The 18,840-nt window shown below is 43.4% G+C and overlaps 1 protein-coding gene and 1 long non-coding RNA gene across 5 annotated transcripts in view; one reads left to right on the top strand and one right to left on the bottom strand.

The window, feature by feature from the left end:
• The window catches only part of TMEM181 (transmembrane protein 181), a 57,834-nt gene extending 47,893 nt beyond the window's left edge, over window positions 1-9,941 (bottom strand). The window contains exon 1 of the mRNA XM_074948696.1: window positions 9,811-9,941. Coding sequence (XP_074804797.1) covers window positions 9,811-9,941 — 131 coding nt within the window. The remainder of the gene's footprint in view (window positions 1-9,810) is intronic.
• LOC141985018 (uncharacterized) overlaps window positions 1-18,840 on the top strand; it is an 86,795-nt gene that overhangs the window by 1,709 nt on the left and 66,246 nt on the right. The window contains exon 1 of one of the 4 annotated variants that reach the window (XR_012638854.1): window positions 2,217-2,409. The exons of 1 other annotated variant lie outside the window; for it this stretch is intronic. This is a non-coding gene — a long non-coding RNA (uncharacterized LOC141985018). Of the gene's footprint in view, window positions 1-2,216; window positions 2,410-7,695; window positions 7,818-10,025; window positions 10,128-18,840 lie in introns of those variants that run through there. 2 more of the 4 variants (XR_012638853.1, XR_012638850.1) reach the window with 2 other exon arrangements.

Raw genomic sequence — 18,840 nt, 5'->3', positions numbered from 1 at the left:
CCGTCATCCTAGGGCTGTCTACATCTGGGTTTAGATCAGTATAACTGCATGGCCTAGGGGAGTGGATTTTTCACATCCCTGAGCTATGTAGTTATACTGATGTAAGTTTGTAGACCTGGCCTGATCGTGATATCTATATATACTCAGCCCTGGTCTGCACTACAAACTTATGTTGGTATAATTACGTCGCTCAGGGGTGTGGAAAATCCACACCCTTAAGTGATCCAGTTATACCAGCCTAACTTCTGGTTTAGACAGCGCTATGTTGACAGGAAGGCTTCGCCCGTTGACATAGCTACAGCCTCCTGGGGAGGTGGAGTACCTACACCGACAGGAGAAGCTCTCCTGTCAACATAGGTAGCATCTTCGCAAAGCACTAGAGCATGCATCTGTAGCACTGTAAGCATAGACAAGTCCTTAAGCATGTTAAGTAAACATAACCACAAGGGAAGCAAATAAACATTTGCAGTACAGGAGAAGGTGTGCTGGTCTGTTAGTTGACCTCCAAGATTTCCCCCTCTCAGCTCATGATCCTGTTTTAAACTGTTAACTGCTCAGAGTAATGAAATTTTAGAATAAAACAATAGGGCTGTTTAAAGTACTAGCTCAAACAGAATTCTTAACAATCATTTCTATTTCCACATGTATGTTTCCAATTATCTCTGCTCCAATGTTATTTTTAAAACAGGTTAGAAGAGAATAGTTTAGCCATTATTAAATAGGTAGGGCTTGACTCAGCATTGTGTTACTCCAGGCTCACCCCAGTGGAAATCCATTGATTTTTATGGAGTTACACCAGCTGACAACTGGAGTAATACAGTGCTGTTTTAGATCTGCGGTATCTATACAAACACTAGAAAAGGTTTAGCTGTTTAAGAGCCTGATCTTGCCTCAGTGAAATGAGTGGAAAGTCAATGCCCTTTGAGCTTAAGCCTCATGTCTCACAAGGCACCTGAGGCATGTCAGTAGTAATATCTAAGAGCTCACTGCTTAGATGGTTTGTCAGTGGCAGACCCAAGTAGAGGAGTGACATCAATGGGAATTGGATCAAGACCTGGCATACTGCACACTTTGATGTTATATAACTTACTTAAAACACCACATGCGTTTTTTTATCATACTCCCTACACTGCTATGCACATATGTTAGAAAGTTGCAAAAGCTGTTCTATAGGACAAAGAGCTTCTTGTAATGGCTCTAAATTCTGCTCCAGGAACTAGCTGCTGGAGACACTGCAGAGTGATGCAAGCTGAGCCTACCACCTCTCCAGAATTAAGTGTGTCACATATTTAACACTCTAAGCCTCCTCTAGCTTTTGAAATTGCTCCTGCATTTGGATCTGCCAGGAGCTAAGCCAGCAGATGGACCCCTTATGCTTACACCTTTCTGAAGCTACTTTGCTTCTTAAAAAAAATTCTTTATTGAAGCGAGTACCAAAGTAATATCAGGGATTCCTCCTATATCTGGCAGGTGTGATTTTACAGACTAAAGCCCCAATTCTGCAAATAATCATGTGCCTATTTCATTTATATGAGTAGTCCTCTTTCCCAGATGCACTAAACAGAACAACTGAGGATTGAGTCACTTGTGTTTAAGTGACATGAGACATTCCTTCCTCTCCAGGACCTTAACAGTACTCCAAGACCTTAAGGGTACATCTACACAGCAAGCAAAAACTCATGGCATCAAGTCTCAGAGCGCAGTCTACAGACTTGGGCTCACACTGTGGCACTAAAAATACCAGTGTAGACATTCAAGCTCTGGCTGAAGCTCAGGTTTTGAAGCCTAAGGAGAGGGGGTGAGCTTTAGAGCCTGAACTCCAGGCCGAGTCCAAACATCTATACTGCTATCTATACAGTAGCACCAGCCTGAGTCTGTAGACCAGGCTCTGAGTCTTGCTGTCGCGAGTTTCTGCTTGCCATGTAGATGTACCCTAACTGGCTAGCAAATTAAAGACTAGAAGTGAAATCCTGATCTAGTTGAAATCAATGGGAGTGTAGGGAGCCAGGGTGGCTCCCCTCTGAACCAGAGGGTAAAGAGCCACCCTCTGAGCCTGAGTGGGCGGGGCCAGGCCAAGCTTCCGCCAATCCCCAGAAGGGGAAGGGTGGGACAGGAAGTACAAAGGGCAGGGCCCTCTGCCCAGTGAAGAGAGCACTAGGGAGGGAGACAGATACAGGCTGCTCCCTTGTGATCCTGCTGCTGACCCAGGCGAAGCCCTGGGCAAGGAGCCTGACCGGGGGGAAGGCCTGTGACAACCAGGACTGCCGCCCGCTGAATACCCAGAGGACCTGGAGGGGCCTGACTGCAGCCTGGGCCAGTGTGAGTCTGGTACTGAGGGGGACCGGAGCGGCCCGCAGCAGAATACCCGGACGAGATGGAGGGACCGGAGCGACCCGCCTGAGAGACTGGGTAGGAAGTAACCCAGGGGCCAAACTACACCGTGGGGTGGGTGTGTTTGGTCAGCGGGCACAGACGGCCCCGCTGACCCAGTGGCAGGACCTTCACCTCCCACCACTGTCAGGGCCCTGGGCTGGAACGCAGTGGAGTTGGGTGGGCCTGCGTTCCCCTACCCCGGTGCTCTCCTGCCTGAGGGGCGCGCTACTGACTCGTGCCGGTGCTCTCCTGCCTGAGGGGCGCGCTACTGACTCGTGCCGGCCCACCTTCCCCGCTAATTCCCCAACGCCCGGAAGGCGTGGCTGAGGCCTGCTAGGGAGACCGTAGCTCTCCATCGCCCCTAGGGGCTCGGAGGACCGACTGACACCTGTCACAGGGACTTCTGCCATTTAAGCAAATGTGGCCCGGAGTAGAAGTTAAAACCATGTCCCCCCTATGCCACTATAGAACACTAGGCAATGAGAGTTGCCCACGCACACCCCTTTTACAATAAGGCAACTGAGTGCAGGCTCCGTGACAAAGTACATTAAATGCACTTGCTTTTCTACTGTAAAAATCTGGGTTTGAAACTGGCTTGGGCCACAAGTAAAATGAATTTGATGATTTAATTCTGGTTGCCAGGGGACATTTTCCATATCACAAAATTACACAGCAATCTAACATCATAGGTTTTCTGTGCTCAGGAGAGGCACAGAACTGTAGTAACAGAGTCTTGAAGGTCAGGACAGAGATATATATTGAACGAATCATGTGATACAGCCTTCATCAAACTTGCCCACACTTGGTATAGCCCAGATGAGATTCCTTAGACCTGGAAGGATAAGATTTACCTACCATCTTTTGAGTCAAAGTCTGTATGATCTTTATCTGCTGCTGCAAACTTGCTCTGAACACACCTGTTGAGTTTTGCCTATCAGCTTTCAGGTAGAATCTACTTCTATTGCTGGTGAAAGTTAGGGATTCATGGCACGAGCTATTGTATTAAAATTAACCATATATTTAGAAAGCAAAAAGCCAGACAGGTGTTTTTGAGGTTGAATCAAACCTATTCATCTAAGGTATAAGGACTGACATCTTATATTTTGAGTCTGTGTGTGCTTAGTTCATGGAAACATCACTTCACCTTAGAGACAGCATCCTGTTTTCTGAATGAGTTTTGAATAGCACTTTCAATAGAAAGATAGTGTCAACATTGTCACATTGGGACCAGCTTCAGTGTACAAGAGATGAAAAATGGCTTTTAATGTGCCATGTTACAGAGACTCTAGTCAGATTACAAGTAGTTGCAAACTAAAGCCTATCTAGTAAGCTATTGCTTTAAACACACTACTTAAAATATAACTATTGCATATACTATTGCTTAATGAACAATCATTTGGACAAATGTCAATGCTTATCTGTTGAGTCTTCTGAGAGACTGGACAGCAAAGGCTGTCAAAGACCCACTGAGCAGGCAGAGAGGCATGGGGCTAGATAGTTTATCAAGTCCCTAAACTCACCCTATGTTTCATACTAATCTTTGGTTTTGATAATAGCAAGTATCTAGTAATATATTAATAAAATGTCAAGGTTGCTGCTAATTAAAGACATGAGAAACCTGCTGTCTATGTCAGGATAAAGTTCAAAGTACTCCCCAGCTTTGAGGTTTATCATCTACGTAGGATAGAGCCGTCTCAGGATGAACCCCATGCATTACACCAAGAATTCGTAGATGGTTCAGGCAGTACAAGACAGTGTATGATAAAAGCTTATCACATCTTTTAAACAAGCCCAGTATTTCCTGTGCCAGTTTACTTACATGGTGTAGTGTTTATGTTATGGTCATCCTTTAACTTCACTTATCATTGATAGTATTATATATTTTATTAAGTTGTCTGCCTGTGTGATTTTAAAATATTATTAGACACGTGGGACCCAGTTCATCCCTACTGTAACTCCACTGAACTCCGTGGAAATATACCATGGATGAATTTGGCCAATTATGTAGATATTTGTACAGGCAATTATAACTATGATTTATAGCATTGTTGATTATTGTCTTCTGGTGCTGATATAGTTTTGAATACAATTAAAAGAAGTGATATCATTTTACCCAGAATAAGTATTTGGGAATACCAAATAAGTGAGGGAACACATTTGTGAATTTTAATGGACAAAAATAGATAGTCCAGGACACACAATAAGGATTTGAGGACTCGGAATGATCTAAGAGATTATTTCTGACCCAGAATAGGCCTTTGTTGGGATGGCACTGCTAAACAACACTTTGAAGCAACTAGGTCAGGAATATGCAGGCTTGCAGCTCCCACCCCCTTTGAGGTTTTTCAGCAAGTCCTTCTATCTTGGAGATGAGAAAGTGATGGAACAATATATTTACAATATCTGTGAGCATTTTTACCGTGTTGGGAAGAGAAGCTGCAGAGTCATACCTTTAATGATTCATGTATGTACACATTCAGTATCTCACAAACATTTAATTGATTTATCCTTGCAATACCCCTGGGAGACAGGGAAATGTTGTTGTCGTTTTATAGAAGAGAATAAGGCACAGACAGATTAAGTATGTGGCATAGCTGGGAACCCACCCCACCCACCTTTACTTTGAAAAGTTCTAGCACCTCCACGCTTTGGAATAGGGACTTGAAATTTGCCGGGGGGGGGGGGGGGGGCTTTGTGTCATAGATGAGCCTAACCTTATTCTCAAAAACAGCTGAATCATTTTGACTGATTTTTGCAAATGGTTGAAATTTGGCAAGTTATAAGCAACTGAAAATAGGTTCTTACACTGGGAAGTATTGCACAACCGTAACCAAATGCTGCTTTTAGTTATAGATCTGCTGTGACATCATGGAATTGCATAATTTGGCCACTACACTACCATTTGAAGGACTGTGTTCCTGCCATTTCCTCCAAACAGCCATGCAAGTTAACTTATAAACTCCCTTCCAAAATTTAGTCATGAAAGTTGAGATTTTCAAAACCTTCTAGGGGATTTAGCTGTTCAACACCCACTGAAATTAATAGAAGTTCTGTTATGAGGGTAAATCTCCTAGTTGGCTTTGAACATACATAATGGTTGAGATTTTCTAAAAGGGCACAAATGTAGAGCCTCTACTAAATCTCCAGTGCATCACAGGAAGACTTAAAGCAGCAGCAGAGCATCCTCCTAGTATAGGGAAATCTTCAGCTACCAGCCCTACATCAGTTGCTCTGCTCCTGCCTCCCTACCTGGCATCAGAGGTATTCCAAGGTCAAGAAGGAGCATGCCAGGGTGGAAGGGGGAGTGGCTTCTTGAGAGCCATTATTCATTGGCATCAGTTAGAGCAACCCTAAAGCTGCTCCAACTTGTGTGGAGGCCAGTATGGCTCACATCAGTCTCCAAGATTGAGAAGAAGGAAACATGATGGTAAGCCACCAATCTTCTCCCCCTTCCCCCAGTGCACTGAGCATTCTCTGACAAACCTGGCCCTAGGTATACTAGAGCTCTATAAATACCATGAGTGGTGATACCAATTATATTATTTACAATATTATTAGATATCACATACATAATGCTGTAAATTTACATGGTGCTTTACAAGCATATAGTAAAATGCATTGCTTGTCCTCAAGAGCTTCCAGTCTAGACACAACTGTAACTTCATTGCCCTGCGAGGTGGCTGATTGTTTTGTCTCCACCCCCAGGATGGTGCACGTGACTTAGGTCACACTGGTCAGTGACTTCATGGACTTGCACAATCAAAATACATATTAGTTGGGCAAAACTAACTTGCCAACATTTACATTCTTAGCCCAATGCAGCAGGATATAGAAACCTAGGCTTAAGACTTCTGAATTCCGCCCCTCCCCCATTAGTCTGGGGGGACAAGAGTTTCATGAAACTCCATTTAAAAGAGCTGTATCTAAAGAAACTAAAAGAGAGAGAGCCTCATTCTCACCTTTCAGCCAGACAATGACAAATCCTGTAAACATCAGGGGCCAGACCCACAGCTAGTGTAAATTAGCATTGCTCCAATGATGTCAGTGCTGATTTACCCCAGCTGAGGCTCTAAACCCAAGTTGCTGATGTGAAAACCATAGCCAATCTCACCCACTGTTCAATGTCACTTCCAAAAGTAGAACAGAGCACACTGGTGGTAATATCAGGTGTACAGGAACTTTTGTAAACAGTGTAAAGACTCAATATCCCTACCTGTGAAGGAACTGCTACATTTTATTGGGGTTATCCAAATTAATTACATTCAAAACACAACTTATAACCAATATCAGTGAAGTATACTTGACAGGAGCGAACATGTCTGCATGAAGATTCAGCATGACTGAAAACAGTTAATGTTCCAAAGGATAAATGATGCAAAATCGAAGCCATACAAAACTAGAAAACACAGAAGCATCCCACAGGAATACTATCATACCACAGATGTCACAGTTAAGGTTATCACCTTGAAGACTGTGGTTGAGAGCTTGATTTGCTTGGAGTAGAGATGGTGTGTGTTTGCAAGTGAGTTTGCATTTGTGAGAAGACAACCATATGTACCTGTATGGCTTTATTCTGTATTTCCTTGTTTCCAATTAAGTGTTGTTTGCCCCTCCCAACCCTAACTGTTTTTAGTGAAATTTTTATTTTTGAATTAAAGACAGGCCACACAACCTGATATTTTTAATACTGAATTGCCAAAATCCCCCACACCTCCTAAGCAGCAAGGATTTCTGTTAAAACCTTGTCTAAAACCTTCATCCACAGCTCCTATTTATAAATTAATACTAGTATATTGAGGATGATATAGTTGGTTCTGCCCATCACAACTTATAACCAACAATCGGAAGAGCACACTACAATGTCAAGGACTAGTGAGACTGTAGCTGTCCTTACCAAGAATCTAAAAAGGAGATGCAATTCTATATCTGTTAATGAATTAAAAAAATGGAAGTGCCATGCAGACTGGACTGCTAGATATACAGTGGATAAAAACAGCATATGTAAACCCAGTGGTTCAGCAATAAATGTAACAATACTTAGCCCAAGTCATCCATAGATCTCAACATCCTTTGCAAAGGAGACAAAGTATAATTATCCATATTTTACAGATGGGGAAACTGAGACACAGATGGGGTAAAGTGACTTGCCTAAAGTCACACAGTAGGTCAGTGACAGAGCCAGGTCCTTAGTGCAGTGCCATGTACACTGGACCATGTTGCCTCCCCTTCCATATTTACCAAGTGGAACATATATTTCTATGTGGAAGATTTGAAATTGACAGGTACTCTTGATCTGCAGGCTTGTGGCTAGGAGCCCTGAATGAATTAAAGCCCCAACTTCCTCAGAGGCAACGTACAGCTGTGTTGTTCTAGAAGAGCTAATACCAGCACAACCCACAGCATCAGTCTTGATTCAAAAAGCTATTTCCCTGTCAACCACAAAGGTAACAGCATAACATTTTACATTTCTATAGCATCTTTCACCCCACTGGTTCTACAGCAAGTAGTGCAAGCATTGACAGCTGCTACTATCAGGAGATGATGGCACTGGAAAATGGCAGCCCAGAATTAACTCTACAACTACATTTGGGCCATTCCAGTATAGTCTCTGCCATGCAGTTTTGAAAGCCCCTTACTACATACTGTTGGTCAAAACGGGGTTAAAGAGAGTTTATATTGGAGAGCTGATGCTTCCTACTGAAAACAAACCAGCACAGCTGCTGGATGGATACAGCCATCTCTCAGGCTCTATTCATATCACATGTTTGTTATCCCTAGGCCCAAATCCCCACTACCTGGTACATTCTATATTCATTGACCCCTTTGCAAATCAGACTGGTAGCTTTTTATATCCACACTATATTCACTTTGCACAGGTAAAAGTGACCACACAAGTTGCAAGACAGTGGTCATCAGGAACCCCATGTCCAAAAACCTAGCAGAACCAGCAGTTGGAGCCTACATATGGCATAGCTGACATGCACTATATTGCCACAGACAGCACACTAACATAATTATAGTGCTGACATGTTTCCCCCCTTCCTCTGCCCCATTTCTAATTATTTCCCACAACTTCTCAGACTGGGCTTTGGAACAATGAGCCACTGTTTTGTTGGGGGAAAATGCAGCTATATTAAACCCTGCCAGGATACGTGGATGGTGCCAAGTTATCAGACAATGGTACTGCTTTCAACTGCTCTTGCTGCTGTGGATGTAGTGACAAATTAAATATAATGGGCCAGATCCTTAGCTGGTGAAAATGGGTGCAGCACCACTGAAGTCAAAGGATCCGTGCTGATTTACCCCCAGCTGAGGATCTGGTGCATTGTGTACAAATAAATGGATGTAGTCATATACTGTGCTCAGATACAATAGGGATCAGCATAAGCTAGAAAGAGCTATTATATAATAGTTTATGCTACTTAAAGCAGAGAAACAGGTGATGGAACTTCCGCACAGAGGTTTTCCTAGAAATCACTTTTCAAGGAGAGATAACAGACTAGTTCACAATAGTAGGGAACCTCTTTCATATTGTCCTGAGTGCTCAAGATCCTGGGAGGCCTGGATCCATCTTTCTGTGTCATGGAAATCTATGTCCAGGTTTTATCAGTGAGATTACAGCATTGGTCGTTTTAGACAAAGGCCAATTCTAGGTGGTTCTGGTTGATGGACTCCTACTGCAGATGGTTCCATATGAAGGGATGATTAATTTATTTTGGGCTCAGTACAAAACCCTGACCTAGGTTTTTCCCCCACAATCACCAAAGGCCCTTATTGGGTGTTTCCATGTCATGGAAAATAATTTATTCCACAATCAAGGAAATAAAATGGCCTGGGATATTTTTGAAAGGAAAGTAGAAGGAACTCATATACAGTAGAACCAGAGAGATCCTTTCCTCCGTCAGCCTATTCACCCTATGGAATTTCAAGAGGATGAGCCTCTTAACAAACCCCTCCCAACTTTCCAGTGCCCTATTTAAAATGGCCTTTTCTCGTTCAGCTGCCCGGACCAAACCACCACTAAGCAACCTAGGAGGTTGCCACCGCCATGATTCCTAACTAAACATCACCCAACCTCATCAAATCCCAACACAGATGAGGTAGCTCAGGCCCGGCAACTCTCCTTCCTTAACACAGCCATGGGAGAGCGCTCCGAAAAGCCCCTCTCCCTCCTAGCCAAGACGCCTGCAAACGTCCCGGGCAGGCCAGCGGGCGGGGGCCGTGCACGTATTTAATCAGCTGAAGGCAATTGGGGATTGCTTTCGGCTTCCCCCGCTGAGCAGAACAAACACTCCCCGCCCCCAGGGGCCTGCAGCGCTGAGCTCTGCGGCTGCAAAGCAGCTCGGTAGGAGCCTGGCCGCCCCCGGAGCCCAGCCCCAGCCCCTCCGTGCTTCCCTGCGGGGGGGTGCGCGGCGCTGGCCGCTCCCCAGCCCTTACCGGTAGTAGCGGTCATCCTTGTAGGGGGTCAGGTCCTCTCGGATCTCCCTGTAGGTCTCCTTGACCCTCCGGCAGAAGCGCTTGAGCTCGCCGCAGAGCGGGGTCTCGAAGGCGGGGTACTCCGCGTCCATGCCGCCGCCGCTGCTGCCCCTTCAGCCCCGCGCTCAGCCGGCGGCAGCGGCGAGCCAGGCCCCCCGAGCGAGCGCCCTCCGGCTCCGGGGCCGAGGCGGCGGGTGGCGCTGCCGGCCGCGGGGAGGAGCTGCCCGGCTGGGACGCCCCGCTGCCCGCCTCACCCCCTCCTCACACGCGCTGCTCAGGTGAGTCCTGGGGGCAGAGCTGCCGTCCCCCCCGGCAGACGGGAGCCTCCCCCGGCCCCGCTGCTTCTCCTGCGTGACGCCGCAGCCCCCGGGGTGTTGCGGACAGGAGAGAGGGCCGGGCTCGCGGAGGCGGGTAGGAGTGGCCAGTCTGAACGGGAGCGGGGAAGATTTCAGCACCCTGGACAGATTCACCGGGGTGTTACTGGCTTTACCGAGCAGCTCGCCCAGTCCTCCAGCCCAACGTTTCTCCCCCCCCCGGCTGCTGTGAGAGGACAGCCCCCGGTGTTGTCATATCTGTTCTGTGTTCTGCTGAGATGATTTTCATTCCCACCCAGAATGTCGTTTTTGTCTGGGCATTATTAAAATGGATTATTATGATGATTATTATTAAACCTTTAGCCGTAGATCTACTCCTCCTTAGATCCTTTAAGTGTAAGGAAAATCTCGGGGGAGATACGTTGTTTTAAAAAGTGTATACCTGTATAAAATGTCCCCCTCCCCCAGCGTCAGCGGCTACACTGAAAATGTTAAAATATACATAATGAACAAAGCCCACCAAAACAAAGAGGAAATAAAAAGATATTTACCATCATAAACACATAACCTCCAATCAGTTTCTTTTGTAGTGATCACAGATGAAATTCTTAATTAAAAGAAGAAAAAATCCCAGACAAAACCTCTACATTAAGAAGGCGCTAAATTTAAGAGTCATTTAGGGGTAAAGTATTCTACAGGGATATTGTAATTATCCACAAATCAATGGTTCTAACTCCAGGACAGTCAGTTAAGGTTAAACTTAAAATAAACCAAAACATGTTAAGGGGAATACAGTCAGGTCTCTCAAACAACGTTAACTCCACCCTGTTGGGATCCCTGGAGGAGACACAAATGAAAGAAAAAGCCTTTAAAACTCAGGTTAACCTAATTTGGGTCCCCAAATAGTAAAATGCCTTATTAATTGTATAGTTATTGCTGCTGTCACTAAAGGGTAGAATTAAGGTTTCTGCTGAAGGAAAAACTTTCAGCTATGAAGAAAAATGGGGAGACATGGACCTTAATCCTATATATTTCCAAATGTAGCCAATGCTCAGGATTTCAATGAGTTTTGACTATATTTTGGAAGTTTGAAGACTCTGTGACAGGGCAGTTATAGTTATTTGGCCGCTCTAACTATGTAGTCACATACTATAATATATTTGGATTTCTTTTAAGTTTAACCTTAACTGTGAATTTCCCAGCAGTATAATTAGGGCCCTACCAAATTCATGGTCCATTTTGGTCAATTTCATGGTCATAGGATTTAAAAATAATAAATTTCACAATTTCAGATATTTAAATCTGAAATTTCCCGGTGTTGTAAGTGTAGGAGTCCTGACTCAAAAGGGAGTCGTGGGGGGGGGGGGAGGTGTCTTGGTATTGCCACCCTTACTTCTGTGCCTCTGCTGGCAGCGGCTCTGTCTTCAGAGCTGGTTGGTCGGAGAGTGGTAGCTGCTGGCCGGGAGCCCAGCTCTGAACACAGAAATAAGGATGGCATGGTATGGTATTGCTACCCTTACTTCTGTGCTGCTTTCTTCAGATCTGGGTGCCTGACCAGCAGCCGTTGCTCTCCAGCCATCCAACTCTGAAAGCAGCAGAGAAGTAAGGGTGGCAATACCATGACCCCCTTGCAGTAACTTTGCAACCCCCTTCTGGGTCAGGACCCCCAGCTTGAGAAATGCTGGTCTCCCCTGTGAAATCTGTATCGGATAGGGTAAAAATACACAAGACAGATTTCACTGTCCATGAATTTGGTAGGGCCCTATGTATAATGCTTGGTTTTGGAATAATTGGCTAAGTGAAACAAGGCCCTACTTGCAACTCCACAGCATATCTGTCTGTAATGCAAAAAATTAAATATCATATCTGATCAATTCAAAAATTTCAGGGACTGTTCATAGCATCAATGGGCAGAACCCTATTGATTTGGGGGGAAATTGGAAATCAGGCTTCTCCAGTTTTCCACTAAAATCACCATTTTATCACTCAGGATACAGGATTGAGGCAACGAACCTCAGGGTTAGGGTGCTGGAGAATTTCCTCTGCCTACAGTGCCATCAAATTAGCATGCTGCTGCCTGGTTTTAATGGAAATCAGGTTGCTGAAAGCCTCTCATCCCCCCCATTCTGACCACCTCCTGCCAGGTGCACTTCTCATCCCCCGCATTCCAACCAGGCCCCCAATTAGACAGGCCATTTGTCTCCCTACTCTGACCAGCTCCACCCTCACCTGGGCCTCACCAGCCAGCCTCCTCACTTCCCCATTCTGAGCAATATATCCTGAGTGCCCATTTGGGCACTCAGGATACAGAGATGGAGGTCAAGGGGCTGTACCATAGTGAGGGCAAGGGGTCCAGCTGGGTGAACAGTTAAACGTACACAAGCAACAGTATGTAGTCCTCTAGTACAACAACCCTGTAATGTATCTTACTCTAAATTACTGATAGGTATTCCCAACCATCACTCCATTTTAATAATTCCTGGACAAAAACTACATTATCTAAATTATATCCATTTAAAAACAGTATTAATTCAGAGGGAGCAAATTAGTCATAGATTTTTTTAGGCCAGAAAGGACCACTGTGATCATCTAATCTGATGTCATGCATTACACAAGTCATAGGACTTCCCTGAATTTCATAGAGCTGCCAGATGAGGTTAGTATTAAGATAGACCTTTATGGAAAATTTCTATAGGCATTAATTCAAAAGAATCAGCTTTCAATATGTTTTTGAACAACGCTAGAATTTAATAAATAATTATATCCCTGCTATAGAAATCTATACAATTTTTTTAAAAAGCTATACAAAAATATCATTCCTGATTTAAATTCTATGGACCTGATTTGTATTTACATTAAAGCTAATTTAGACCACTCTGGTACTGTAAAGATGGGTAACAGTGTGTGTAAAAGAAAATCACGCTTTAAGAGCCCTTTGTGCTACAATAGCGGTGTAAAGTGTGATGAGAATCAATCCTTGTAGGTTTTTAGAGTAATTTCTGTAGAACTCTATTGAATTTTATAGGGTTTTTCCTGAAAGGAATTCACACTTAAGCCTTGTTTTAAAAGTATTCTACTGAAAGATACATTAGTAGCTTCATGAACAAATGTCAGTTATTTGGTATCAGTACTCATTAAACTTGCAGGAGTTTAACATTCATGTCTCATTTTTAATCTCTCAAAAATAAAGGAGGAAAGCAACCTTTATTATTATGAAGGCTCTTCAAATTTTGGGAGGATTTTTCCATCTTTACTTTTAGATAGTATTTTATTTATAATAATATTAGAGCACACACTCTTAATTAAACATCTTCAGATTAGAGGTACTCAAGAGGCCACCAATGTAGCAGTGTCTTTTAGAAAATAAAAATAAAAATTTTCAAACTCAGAATAGAGACAGATATATTAAGGCATATATACCTTCCTGTCCATTTGGGTGAAACAGTCAAATAGGATTTCATTAAAACATTTATTGAAGTTGAAATGTTATAGAAAGTATGCAGGCATTAATAGTGCCTTCATAGTGATGGTTGAATTTTGCACTTTAAAACAGGGATTAAGCTTCTTTGTGAATAATACTGTGCATGGGTTCTCAACCTGGTGGTCATGAACAGGTATCTGGGGTCATGGCTGCCTTCTTATATATCGGGGGGTAGCCGTGTTAGTTTGTATCCACAAAAACAACGAGGAGTCTGGTGGCACCTTAAAGACCAACAGATTTATTTGGGCATAAGCTTTCATGGGTAAAAAACCCACTTCAGATGCATGGAGTGAAAATTACAGATACAGGCATAAATATATATTGGCACATGAAGAGAAGGGAGTTACCTTACAAGTGGAGAACCAATGCTGAAGGCCAATTTAGTCAGGGTGGACGTAGTCCACTCCCAATAATTGATGCGGAGGTGTCAATACCAAGAGAGGGAAAATTGCTTTTGTAGTGAGCCAGCCACTCTCAGTCCCTATACAAGCCCAAACTGATGGTGTTAAGTTTGCACATGAATTGTAGCTCAGCAGTTTCTCTTTGAAGTCTGTTTTTGAAGGTTTTTTTTTTTTGTTGAAATATGGCCACTTTTAAATCTGTTGAGTGTCCAGGGAGACTGAAGTGTTCTCCTACTGGCTTTTGTATGTTACCATTCCTGATGTCTGATTTGTGTCCATTTATCCTTTTGCGTTGAGACTGTCTGGTTTCGCCAATGTACATGGCAGAGGGGCATTGCTGGCACATGATGGCATATATCACATCAGTAGATGTGCAAGTGAATAAGCCTCTGATGGTGTGGTTGGGTCCTATGATGGTATCGTTAGAGTAGATATGGGGACAGAGAAGGCAATGGGGTTTGTTACAGGGATTGGTTCTTGGGTTAGTGTTTCTGTGTTGTGTAGTTGCTGGTGAGTATTTGCTTCAGTTTGGGGGGCTGTCTGTAAGCGAGGATTGGCCTGCCTCCCATGGCTTGTGAAAGTGGGGGATTGTTTTCCAGGATAGGTTGTAGATTGTTGATGATGCACTGGGGAGGTTTTAGCTGGGGGCTGTATGTGATGGCCAGTGGTTTTCCATTATTTTCCTTGTTGGACCTGTCCTGTAGTAGGTGATTTCTGGGTACCCTTCTCGCTCTATCAACCTGTTTCCTCACTTCCCCAAGTGAGTATTGTAGTTTTAAGAATGCTTGATAGAGATCTTGTAGGTGTGTGTCTCTGTCTGAGGGATTGGAGCAAATGCGGTTGTATCTTAAGGCTTGGCTGTAGACAATGGATCGTGTGATGTGTCCTGGATGGAAGCTGGAGGCATGTAGGTAAGTATAGCCGTCAGTAGGTTTCCGATATAGGGTGGTGTTTATGTGACCGTCACTTATTTGCACTGTAGTGTCCGGGAAGTGGACTGGTCCAGGCTGAGGTTGATGGTGGGGTGGAAATTGTTGAAATCCAGGTGGAATTCTTCCAGGGCCTCCTTCCTGTGGGTCCATATGATGAAGATGTCATCAATGTAGTATAAGTAGAGGAGGGGCGCTAGGGGACGAGAGCTGAGGAAGCGTTTGTTCTAAGTCAGCCATAAAAATGTTAGTATACTGTGGGTCCATGAGGGTACCCATAGCAGCTGTGCTGACTTGAAGGTATAGGTTGTCCCCAAATTTGCAATGGTTATGGGTGAGGACAAAGTCACAAAGCTCATGTTGCCTTCTCATGTTGTTAAATAGGAGGGAGGTACCATCGAGCTGGGGAAAATATTTGTCAAAGGAGGAATTAGTGTTTAAGGCTCCAGTTCAGTAAAACCACAATTTCGAACTATTTTAAAAATTGCCATCTTTGTAAAGAGCATCACTTATTTTTAGTTTGTATTGGAAGTTGTGCAATAATTGTAATAAATAACCTTTTAACCTATTTTTTTCATTTAACTGCTTGTTCCCACTTAACTACATACAGTTAACTGACCTTTTTTCCTCAAAAGGTAACAGCAACAGGGTATGCTTCAGACTCTGAACCAGCAGAAAAAACATTATTACAAAGATGCAAGCTGGTTTCCTTCCTATTGTTCTGTTACTATATCCATCAGAGCACCAGGGGACATTAAGCCTTTGGCATCACACCATTCCAGAGACCCTACATTAGCATGAATGCAGTTTTATTGGCACATCAAGAAATCATGAGTATTAGTATACAGAGATCAAGTCTGCAAGTTATAAGAGGTTTATCTTTGGCAAGATAATTGTGTGGTCTTTAACTGCTAGGATTATAGCATTTCCAGACAAATGAATACTGAGAATCATGTGTATTTTACATACATATAAAGATTCATAATGAAACCACAGCCTCATTGAAGTCAATGGCAAAGCTCCCATTAACTTCAAGGAGGTCAGGGTTTCACCCTCAGTCGCCAAAGGGTCAAAGTCATATATACTTAGATTTTCAGAAAGCCTTTGACAAGGTCCCTCACCAAAGGCTCGTAAGCAAACTGAGCTATCATGGGTAACTGGGAATGTCCTCTTATGGATTGGTAACTGTTTAAAAGATAGGAAACGAAGGGTAGGAATAAATTATCAGTTTTCAGAATGGAGAGAGGTAAATAGTGATGTCCCCCCGGGGGTCTGTACTGGGCCCAGTCCTATTCAATGTATTCATAAATGATCTGGGAAAAGAGGTAAACAGTGAGATGATACAAAACTACTTAAGATAGATAAGTCCCAGGGAGACTGTGAAGAGCTATAAAAGCATCTCCCAAAACTGGGTGACTGAGCAACAAAATGCACATGAAATTCAGTGTTGATAAATACAAAATAATGCACATTGGAAAACATAATCCCAACTATACATATAAAATGATGGGGTCTAAATTAGCTGTTTCCATTTAAATTTAACTTTAAACACAATTCTGTAGGCAGGACAGGTTTGTGGACAAGACCATGTTGATTTCCCCCCCAACACCTTTGGAAATGGTCAGGCTATTACTACTTGAAAATTGGTTATTGAGTCTGTAGGGTAGTTATTCAAAGTGTTTTGTTTGCTTTTTCAAACAAGCATACCATATTGCCCTCAGAATGGTCCATGTGAATTGCTACAATACTAGATGTGGTGTATTTCTTTAAAGAAAAACTGACGTAGGTAAGTGTGACTGGATCCCTGGGGTGCAGCCTGGGAATGTGGGACCGCTGTACCCGCTTAACTTTCTCCAGCCTGAGCTGTCTCTCACAATGCCTTGCTAGTGACCAGCAGTAAGCCCTTCCAGGCACTGTTATCACTCAGCACAGCTGCATGTGTGGAGCCCCACAGCTAGCTAGATTCATGAGTGGCTCTGGGAGTATTCATGCAATCACACAGAGAAAGGCACTGGCCAAATCCTCCCAGCACTGTACCTCAGGAATATACCATCTTGCACTGCTCAAGTCGAGCAGTACAAATTTATTAATTGGTTCACCACTTCATCAGTGAAAAGTGGGCATACACTAGCATTTGCAAAGCTGAACAGATTTGCCACACACTTCAGGCAAACTCACTAGTAAAGATAAACAGTTAAACAAATTTACTGACTACAAAAATTAGATTTTAAGTGATAGGCAAAAAGTCAGCTCATTACCAAAATAAAATAAAATTTATATAAGCATGCAGTCTAAACTCTCAACCTGTTGGATCATATTAAAGAAGTTCTGTATTAAAATCACAAATGAGTTTGATTCCCCATAGTTTAAATTCCAGGGTATTACTAATTAAGAGGTCTCTTGGTTTTTGGTACTGTTTCTCTCCCTCTATGTGTGAAACTTGCAAGCTGCTAATTGTGTTAGTACATTCTAAGACAGAGTCTGTTCTCAAAGCAGTTCACAGAGAGAGAGACTCAAAGCAATACTCTAACAACAGAAACAACACCCAGAAACTCCCCGCCCTTTTGTTGTATTAACAATTGTGATTAAAATAGAGATAGAGGATGTATGTGGATGGATGCTTGGTGTGGATAATAACTGAATGATCAGGGAGGTGCCAGCCTAAGAATCCAGTGTCCATCGGCTGAAGAAGGCGTCAAGTGGAAATAACCAGAGGACCCCCGGAGGGCAGACTGGAATCCACCCAACAGCCTCAAGAATGGGAGAACCAAAGAACAAGATAACATCTAGCAGCACGGAGCCGTCAGGAATGTGCCATCTGCTGATTGATTCAGCAACAGCATGATGAAGCAATTCCCACAGACTGGCCTAGGAAGAAATTCCTATAAAAAGAGACTCTAAAAAGTGAGAACTTTGGGGTCTGACTCTGCAAAGCAACTTCCAGGAGCATCAGATGAGCATCTGACAAGGCCCTGCTCCCTCCTCATGTCCAGGCCACCTGGCCAGTGGCTTGGCATGAGCAACTCTAAGGCTGGTAACTATGATAACAACCTTGCAGAACCTCTGTGTGTATATGAATAAATATGAGATTGAATGGAATGTTATAGCTATAACTAACTGCTTACTATGATAACAACCTTGCAGAAGCTGTGTGTGTGTGAATGAATGTGTGAATAAATGAGATTGAATGGAATGTTATAGCTGTAACTAATTGTTTACTATGATTCTTTCTGAATTCACAATAAATGTGGTATTTTGCCTTTTTCCCTTTAATAAGATCCTGCTGGTTTTTAATTTATTGGTATAACAAACCCTATTAGACTGGGCAACATCTAGATTAAGCAGTGTTTCTCACCCCACTGGATACTGCAGTTCATAGTATACAGATTTCACCCTTGAAACCTGGGCCAGTCTCCTCTGTTGGAGCTCAAGTCTACTCAGTGTCCTTGTTGCTTGCAGCATAGGTGGGGGCAGGAGGAAGGCGAAACATGCGCCCCCTGTGTTCTGTTTTATACTCTCATGAGCTTGGAGAACACAAGTCCCATGTATGTCTGGTGGGGACTCAGCAATGCCCAGGCAAGGTTGAGCAATTCCCCTGGTGTGGCCTCATGCAGGTGAGTCACTGAATTATAGCTCTCTTGCTGGACAATGGCTGTTGATGGTTGTTTGACACCTTGCCCAGGCATTGGTTAGTCCCCGTTGCTGTTGTCTCTGAGGAGCAAATATCTGGTTGATTCCCCAACTTACAGCATGTTTTAGTGACAACCATACAACACAATCTCATAACTTCATATGCACTAAAGATATACATATTCAGATAGAACAGTGACTTTCAGCTGATCATAACCTTTTCCCTGATACCTCAC

Source organism: Natator depressus, chromosome 3, assembly GCF_965152275.1.
Source record: "Natator depressus isolate rNatDep1 chromosome 3, rNatDep2.hap1, whole genome shotgun sequence".
Lineage (NCBI taxonomy): Eukaryota > Metazoa > Chordata > Testudines > Cheloniidae > Natator > Natator depressus.
Note: the sequence above shows the minus strand (reverse complement) of the source record. Positions and strands in the feature narration are given on the sequence as shown.